This window comes from Chiloscyllium plagiosum, chromosome 19, assembly GCF_004010195.1.
Source record: "Chiloscyllium plagiosum isolate BGI_BamShark_2017 chromosome 19, ASM401019v2, whole genome shotgun sequence".
NCBI classification, from domain to species: domain Eukaryota; kingdom Metazoa; phylum Chordata; class Chondrichthyes; order Orectolobiformes; family Hemiscylliidae; genus Chiloscyllium; species Chiloscyllium plagiosum.
Genome location: NC_057728.1, coordinates 26,854,505 through 26,864,261, shown reverse-complemented (window position 1 = coordinate 26,864,261; position 9,757 = coordinate 26,854,505). Strand labels below are relative to the sequence as shown.

Sequence of the window (9,757 nt, the reverse complement as noted above, 5' to 3'; positions counted from 1 at the left end):
TCTGTCCGCGATGTCTTTCACCCTGGCACCAGAAAGGCAACACACCATCCTTAAATACCGTCTGCTGCCACAAAAACCCCGGTCAGTTCTTCTCACGATGGAGTCCCCTATTACCACGGCTCTGTGCGATGTCCGACTCTTCCGCTCTGCCTCTGCGCCAACTTTTGATTGACAGACCTGGCCGCCTTGCGGACTGGCAGTGTCATCAGTCTCTACTGTTTCCAAAAGCTTCAACTTGTTCCTGACAGGTACTTCTCCCGGGGTCTCTTGCACCTGTCTCCTCTCTGCCTTCCTCATCGTCTGCTCTCTTCTGCTCTCTTCTGGCATGATTGGTGTAATAACCTCGCTGAAGGTCTTGTTCAGAAAGATCTCGTTCTCTCGGATGAGCCTAAGGTCCTCGAGTTCTTTAATCAGTGCTACAATATGCTCGGTCAATAGCTGAATGTGCACACACTTTCCACACATATACGAGTCAGACACTCCAGAGTCGTTGACCTCCCACATTAAGCATGTAGCGCACTGAACCAGCTGGGCAGTCATGTCTTCACCCTCTTCAATTGTGGCGTAATCACTTCAATCAACCTCCTTGTCAAAGATTCCTGAGCTGAAGCCTCACTTTCGATCCAAACTTCCTTAGACCATCTTTTTGTGGCAAGTCTGTGGACTCTTAATTTAGGTTAGAGGAGGAGGGAGGGAGGGAGACCCTACTTTGTAGGACCTGGGGTTTAGAACTCACCCACTCTAATAGCAATCACTTACGTTCTAGCACAGGAAGACAAAGAGACTGATTAAGAGAGAAAAACAGAGAAAGCTTGCAGGGAACATACAAACCAATAGTAAAAGCTTCAATAGGTATGTGAAAAGAAAAAGATTCGAGAAAAAATAGAAAATGCAATCAGGAACAGGGGAGTTCAAATGGGGAACAAAGAGATGGCTGACCAATTAGAGTCATAGAGGTGTACAGCACAGAAAGAGACCCCTTAGTCCAACTCGTGCATGCTGACCAGATATCCTAAATTAATCTAGTCCCATTTGCCAGCATTTGGCCTCTAAACCTTTCTAATTCATTTACCCATCCAGTTGCCTTTTAAATACTGTAATTGTACCAGCGTCCACCACTTCCTCTGGCAGCTCATTCCATACACGCACCACCCTCTGCCTGAAAAAGTTGTCCCTTAGGTCCCTTTTAAATCTTTCCCTTCTCACCTTAAACTAATGTCTTCTAGTTTTTGATTCCTCCATCCTGGGAAAAAGAGTTTGTCTATTTACCCTATCCATGCTCCTCATGGTTTTATAAACCTCTATAATGTCACCCCTCAGCCTCTGACCTTCCAGAGAAAACAGCCCCAGCTTGTTCAGCCTCTCCCTATAGCTCAAACCCTGGCAACATCCTTGTAAATCTTTTTTTGAACCGTTTCAAGTTTCATCATACACTTCCAATAGCGGGGAGATCAGAATTGCAAGCAGTATTCCAAAAGTGACCTAACCAATGTTGCAAATCCTATACTCAATGTACTGAAGAATAAACACAAGCTTACCATATGTCTTCTTCACTATCCTATCCACCTGTATCTCCACTTTCAATGAACTATGAACCTGCACTCCAAGGTCTCTTTTAAACACATACATTAGTTCCATTTTCACAAATAACATCCCAAAATATGGGACATCTTAAGATCTACTGGAAAGGAGGAATTTTAAGATATTAGTATTAGTATGGAAATGGCTTTGGGGAAATGAACAGGATTAAACGCAAGTGGTCACCTCCCAAAATTCTATCAACTCTGCAACAGTTCCTGTGGTTTGGAGGATTACTAATGTAACCCTACAGTTTAAGATGGGAGGCATGGAGAAAACAGGGAATTATACATGGTTAGCTTGATTTGGTTGTGGGAAAAATGTGACAGTCCATTATAAAAGTTGCAGCAGCAAAATATTTGGAAGTTAGCACAGCTCCAGCATGAAGTTACAAAGGAGAAGCTGCACTTGACAAGTTTGCTGGCAGTTTTTGAGGACCTAACTGATGGAGAGGATACAGGGGAGTCAGCAAATGGTTTATTTGGATCTTCAGAAGGTTTTTGATAAGACCCCACGATAAGACACTAGCAAGCAAAACTAGAGCACATGGGATTGGAGGTAGTGTACTGTAATGAATTGAGAACTGGTTGGCAGACAGGAAAGGAATAAATGGGTCATTTTCTGAGTGGGGTACTGCAGGGATCAGTGCTTGGACCCCAGCTACTCACCATATGTATTAATTATTTTGATGATGAAACTGTGCCATATCTCCAAGTTTACAGATGATACGAAGTTGGACGGGAGGGTGAGTTGTGAAGAGAATGCAGAGATGCTTCAATGTGATTTGGATAAGCTGAGTGGGCAAATGCTTGGCAGTTGCAGAATAATGTGGATAAATATGAGATTATCACCTTTGGTAGCAAAAACAGGAAGGCAGATTATCATCAGAAAAGCGATAGATTAGGGAGGGAAGTGGTGCAAGAAACCTTGGAGTCCTTGTATGCCAGTCATCGAAGATAAGCAGGCAGTGAAGAGGGCAAATGGTATGTTGGATTTCCTCGTGAGAGGATTTGAGTACAGGAGCAATTTCCTCAATTGTACAGGGCACTGATAAGACCACACCTGCAGTATTGTGTGTCATGCCAATCTCCTTATCTGAGGAAAGATGTTCTGGCTATGGATGGGCTGCAAGGAAGGTTTACCAGACTGAATCCTGTGTTGATGGACCTGATGTATGGGGAGAGACTGCTTTGGTTAAGACTATGTTCACGAGAGTTTAGAAAAAATTATGGTAGGGGGTGTTGATGGTGGCATCTCATAGAAACCTATAAAAATCTAAGAGGATTAGTCAGAGCAGATGCAAGCAGGATGTTCTCGAGGACTGGGGTGTCCAGAACCAGAGGCCACAGTCAAAGGGCAAGGGGATAGGCCATTATGGATAGAGATGAGATTGGATTTCTTTACTCAGAATGGTGAGGCTGTGGAATTCTCTGCCACAGGAAACCGTTAAGGCCAGAACATTAAAAACTTGCGCAAAAGATGTAGATTAGTTCTTCAGACTGAAGGGATCAAAGAGTATGGAGAGAAAGTAGGAAGAGAGTGCTGAGTTGAACAATCAGCCATGATCATTTTGAATGGTGCAGCAGCCTCAAAGGGCTGAATGGTCTCCTCCTGCACCTATATTCACTTTTTAATGTTTCAATGTGAAGACTTCTCTGAAGTCTAGTCTCTTCTTCTCTCTTTCTTTTCTCACTGAAAGAAATTTCAAATCACCCAACATTAGTTGCTGTACCAGGGAGAGTATAGGGTTATTTCAATAGGTGAATTACGATGAACTGAATAACCTTTTATATCTGTAACTATCTTGCATCTTTTTTGTTGTTTCAGAAATAATTTGTGGATGTCAGTACAACATGGGAATGTTTTATTTTACAGAATGAGCATGAATACAAATCTGGAGACAGCTGGTTAAGATAAGAACAGGAGTTGCACAAATTTGAACAGGGTAATTCGCAAAATCGAGACTTAGAGATAACATACTGGGTAACAACAGTTAAATGTGATTTTTCTAAATCTGAATTCCGTAAATCTAAAACTAAAACAAAGTGCTGGAAATATTCCACAGATACTGCCAGACTTGGTGAGAAAGAAACTAAGTTAACATTTTGAGTTAAATGGTGGAAGTAGCCTAGTTTTGGATTACGTTTGGCATGGATTGATTGGACCTAAGGGTCTGTTTTTGTGCTCAATGACTCGATGACTATTCTCTCTGTTGACCTTCTCTATAATTGTTAGTTCTGAATTAAAACGGCACTTGCATAGAGATCAGTATCTCTCCAAGCTTTCTTGAGGTTTTACTATTTTTAAAAAATATTTTTCCACTTATCTGCATCATCAGTTCATCCTTACATAAACCAAAAATAATTAATGATTACTTTGATTGGATTACTTTAGGTGAATGAGCGCTATCAAAGATAATCTTTATCAATGCAGTAATTGATTTGATTGTCTTACTGAAGGCATTATAACTAGTACAATTGCAACATTTAAAAGGCATCTGGATGAGTTTATGAATAGGAAGGGTTTGGAGAGATATGGGCCGGGTGCTGGTAGGTGGGACTAGATTGGGTTGGGATATCTGGCCAGCATGGACGGGTTGGACCGAAGGGTCTGTTTCTGTGCTGTACATCTCTATGAACTCATGGATTGTTATTGCCTCTAACTGTCTACAATAATTGAACAGTCACTTGTGTTTTTGGTGGGAAATCAACATTTTGCAGCAAACAGTTGGATCAGCAAAAACAACAATGTTTTGACGATACATTCCAGTTCACTGAAAAATACAAAAACAGATTCAAGCCAGAAGCACTTGAGAGAATACTGCCCAGGTGTTGTGATAATAAAAGTCTAATTACTGCAGTTGGTATTTGCACCCTCTATTAAAGTTGTTTACCAAGTTCCCCAATGCACTTAATCTGCCAAGAGGACAGGGTCTCTTAGTGAGCTCAGGGAGGCACACACAGCTGATAGATCTGTTCACCTTGTGCATAGCACTCTGAGAATCACTTCAATTCTGAATCAGGAAAGGGTGACTCATTTGCTCCAACCCACAAAGATAAAAATGCCTCAATGGGTTTCTTTTATGAAAAATGTTCCTTTAAGATTCAATAATTTTGAGTTTGCAGCTGCTGACCACTTAAGAAATGTGATTAAAAAAGAAATTATCCTGAGGTTTTTATGACCAAAGGTACTTGGCTTAATTAGAGAAAGGAGGAATGAACAGTCTGACAACATCCCAGTTTGAAATAAACCAGTTGGCAAAAAGATTTAGTTGGCACCCTGCAGAACAATGTTACTGCTAATTCGCATGGAGAAAATGTAATAACATAGACCCTCAGCGAGGTTATCCCTAGAGTACTGTGCTCAATGTTGGGCTCCCTACCTACTGATAGATACCATAACGCAACACAAGTTCACCATAGTAATTTCCAGGATGTTCTTTGAAGAAACATTAAAGTAGGCTGGAACTTTATTCTCTCAAGAATTAAAATAATTAGACGTGATCTCATTCAAACATACAAATGCCTTTCATGGCTTGACAGGTAGATGAAGGAGGAACAGGGGAGGTGCAGGAATAATAGGGAAGATGCAGGAATGACGGGGAGATACAGGAATGAAAGGGGAGATGCGGGAATGACAGGCAAGATGCGGGAATGACACATGAGATGCAGAAGTGACCGGGGAGATGTGGGAATGACAGGGGAGATGTGGGAATGACAGGGGAAATGCAAGAATGATAGGGAAGATGTGGGAATGACAGGGGAATGCAGAAATTACAGGGGAGATGCAAGAATGACAGGGGAGATGCGTGAATGACAGGGGAGATACAGGACTTACAGGGAAGATGTGGGAGGGATATTCTCCCTGGCTGGGTTGATTTAGAACTAGGAGACACAGTCTTATAAGGGGAAGATCATTTAGGACTGAGATGAGGATCAATTTCTTCTCTCACATGGTGCTGAATTATTGAAGTTCACTGTCCCCAAGGGATATGGAGACTCGGTCACTGAGGGTATTCATGATTGACATGGACTAATTTCTACAGATCAGAAACTTCAGCATTCTAGGGATACTGCAGCAAAATGGTGTTGAAATAGAAGATCTGTTACGGTATTGAAGTAGAAGATCTGTTATGTTCCCACTGAATGGCAGAGTGAGGACAAAGGGTTGATGGCTACTCCTGTCCTATTTCTCAGGTTCTTAAAACAACAAACTAAAAATTCTCCACATTGGCTTAGTTTTCCATAAGGGCCACCTGTGGTGGGTAATGTGGGAGACTGTGAAAGGGTCAAGAAACCCAGAAATGTTCTCTTGTTCTTACAACCGACTGCAGCTTAATGTTTACCAGTGAAGTCCTCCTCAATATACAGCTTTCTTTGCTTGCAAGCACATATAAGTAATGAACGTATATACCCTGCATAAATTGGATGGCACTGGGGGTCCATTTATATGTTTCAATGCAGAAATTAATTCTGATTCTCTTTTAAAGTTCTCAATGAAATTGTAGCTGTTTTGTGTGATGTGCTTTCAACTGGTAAGCTGTTCTGAATTGAAGTCCGGTCCAAAATAACTGAATTTGAAAATGGATGTTCTAGCCTGATCTGAATGCACTGTTTTCATTTTAGCAATCCCCCATCTCATCCATTAGAATATAATTTGGTAACAGCATGTTTAGCAAACTGACTGAGCCTGGTGTGCAATATACACAGGTGAGTTAACAATAACAAACAAGTTCTGGATTAATTTGACCGGAAGCTGATCACCCATGTTAGAAAGAAACATTACTAAATGATAAGCATTGGCCATCTTGTACATCTTCATTAATGATGCATAAAGAAACAGGAAAAGACACTTACAAACTGTAATCCCTGGTAACGGAGCAGCGGGAATCCTTTAATTATATAGCTGGGTCTGTAAACACAGTCAGGCAGCACTTTGTGCACATGGGACTCATCAATTAGAGGTACTGAAATTAGAATGTGAAGCAGATATTACATCACTACCTCAGAGTTATTCTCTGCCAAAAAGAGAGTTATTGTCTTATTTATTAATGCACTTATGGTTTTCCTCTCCAAACTAGAGGCTCACCGCCTTTAGTTAATGAAAATCTATAGATTTTAAGCATAAAAACAAACTGTTCGTTTCTTCTTTTCCATGAAATATCCAACAGAACCTTAATCTGGTCAAAAGGCAAAGTCGAGAGTGTGGTGTTGGAAAAGTACAGCCGGTCAGGCAGCAACCGAGGAGCAGGAGTGTCGACATTTCTGATGAAGGGCTTATGCCCAAAATGTCGATTCTCACACTCCTCAGATGCTACCTGACCTGCTGGGCTTTTCCAGCACTACACTCTCGACTCACTTTCTCCCAAAAGACAAAGTCAAATATTTTTATTTTAAATTCATTAGGAGCTGGTGCAACCTCTTTCAAATGAGTTCCTCATACAGACTGTGAAGGATTCCTTCACTTTGAAAAGACCATGTATTTTGAAGGCAATAGCATGTTCATATGCTTTATTAACATTGTAAGCTTTTTCAACAGTATACCACACAAAGAAGCCATTGACATTTGCATTATGTCATTATAGACAACTGTAATCAACCTGTTGAAAGATAATATTACACACTTCAGGGGAAGTGAGATTTGAACATGGATCTCGTAGTCCAGAGATAGAGACATTACTGTAGTGAACCGGTAAGATGGCAGCACAGTAGGACACTTTAACCAGAGCGCCTCTGCTCTGCCTGTTCTTTATCTTCTTTGCCATTTTTTCTCCCTCTCTCCTTCCTTGTCTCGGTCTTGGCCACAGAAGTGGGGCTGGTGGTCAGTGGAGATGCCAGCAGCCAGATATGAGACACCAGTGACCAGCAGCTGGAGCAAAGATGAGAGTGTGATGCTGGAAAAGCACAGCAGGTCAGGCAGCATCCAAGGAGCAGAGACACCAGTGGCCACAGCAGAGACACCAGTGACCACAGCAGAGATGCGAGTGACCAGAGCAGACACACCAGCGACCAGAGCGGAGACACCAGTGACCAGAGCGGAGACATGAGTGACCAGCGCAGAGACACCAGTGACCACAGCGGGGACACCAGTGACCAGCGCAGAGACACCAGCGACCAGAGCAGAGACACCAGTGACCAGAGCAGAGACACCAGCGACCACAGCGGAGACACCAGTGACCAGAGCGGAGACATCAGTGACCAGAGCAGAGACACCAGTGACCAGAGCAGAGACACCAGTGACCACAGCGGGGACACCAGTGACCAGAGCAGAGACACCAGTGACCAGAGCAGAGACACCAGCGACCAGAGAAGAGACACCAGCGACCAGAGAAGAGACACCAGTGACCACAGCGGAGACACCAGCGACCACAGCAGAGACACCAGTGACCACAGCAGAGACACCAGTGACCAGAACAGAGACACCAGCGACCAGTGCGGAGACACCAGCGACCAGAGCAGAGACATTAGCGACCAGAGCAGAGACACCAGTGACCAGAACAGAGACACCAGTGACCACAGTGGAGACACCAGCAACCAGAGCAGAGACATCAGCGACTAGAGCAGAGACACCAGTGAACAGAGCAGAGACACCAGTGACCAGGCTGGAGACACCAGCGACCAGTGCGGAGACACCAGAGACCAGTGCGGAGACACCAGTGACCAGAGCAGAGACACCAGTGCCCAGAGCAAAGACACCAGTGCCCAGAGCAGAGACACCAGTGACCATAGCAGAGACACCAGTGACCACAGCAGAGACACCAGTGACCACAGCAGAGACACCAGTGACCAGAGCGGAGACACCAGCGAGCAGAGCAGAGACACCAGTGACCAGAGCAGAGACACCAGTGACCACAGCAGAGACACCAGCGACCACAGCAGAGACACCAGTGACCAGTGCGGAGACACCAGCGACCAGAGCAGAGACATCAGCCACCAGAGCAGAGACACCAGTGACCAGTGTGGAGACACCAGCGAACAGTGCAGAGACACCAGTGACCAGGGCAGAGACACCAGTGACCAGAGCGGAGACACCAGTGACCAGAGCAGAGACACCAGTGATCAGAGCAGAGACACCAGCGACCAGAGCAGAGACATCAGCCACCAGAGCAGAGACACCAGCGACCAGTGCGGAGACACCAGCCAACCGCGCAGAGACACCAGCGGCCAGTGCGGAGACACTAGCGACCAGTGCGGAGACACCAGTGACCACAGCGGAGACACAAGTGACCAGAGCGGAGACACGAGCGACCAGAGAAGAGACACCAGTGACCACAGCGGAGACACCAGCGACCAGAGCAGAGACACCAGTGACCAGAGCAGAGTCACCAGTGACCACAGCGGAGACACCAGTGACCACAGCGGAGACACCAGTAACCAGAGCAGAGACACCAGTGACCACAGCGGAGACACCAGTAACCAGAGCAGAGACACCTCACAGCGGAGACACCAGCGACCAGTGCGGAGACACCAGTGACCACAGCAGAGACACCAGCGATCAGAGCAGAGACATCAGCCACCAGTGCGGAGACACCAGCGACCAGAGCAGAGACACCAGCGAACAGCGCAGTGACACCAGTGACCAGGGCAGAGACACCAGTGACCAGAGCGGAGACACCAGTGACCAGGGCGGAGACACCAGTGACCAGAACAGAGACACCAGTGACCACAGTGGAGACACCAGTGACCAGAGCAGAGACACCAGCGACTAGAGCAGAGTCACTAGCGACCAGAGCAGAGACACCAGTGAACAGAGCAGAGACACCAGTGACCAGGGGCGGAGACACCAGCGACCAGTGCGGAGACACCAGTGACCACAGCGGAGACACCAGTGACCAGGGCAGAGACACCAGTGACCAGAGCAGAGTAACCAGTGACCAGAACAGAGACACCAGTGACCACAGTGGAGACACCATTGACCAGAGCAGAGACACCAGCGACTAGAGCAGAGTCACTAGCGACCAGAGCAGAGACACCAGTGACCAGAGCAGAGACACCAGTGATCACAGCGGAGACACCAGCGACCAGTGCGGAGACACCAGTGACCACAGCAGAGACACCAGCGATCAGAGCAGAGACACCAGTGACCAGAGTAGAGACACCAGCGACCAGAGCAGAGACACCAGCGACCAGAGTAGAGACACCAGTGACCACAGCGGAGACACTAGTGACCAGAGCAGAGA

At 45.5% G+C, this 9,757-nt stretch overlaps 1 protein-coding gene across 1 annotated transcript in view; it reads right to left on the bottom strand.

Moving 5' to 3' along the window:
• The window catches only part of LOC122559428 (beta-1,4-N-acetylgalactosaminyltransferase 3-like), a 211,485-nt gene that overhangs the window by 35,474 nt on the left and 166,254 nt on the right, over positions 1-9,757 (bottom strand). The window contains exon 11 of the mRNA XM_043708875.1: positions 6,435-6,544. Within this exon, the coding sequence (XP_043564810.1) occupies positions 6,435-6,544 (110 nt within the window). The remainder of the gene's footprint in view (positions 1-6,434; positions 6,545-9,757) is intronic.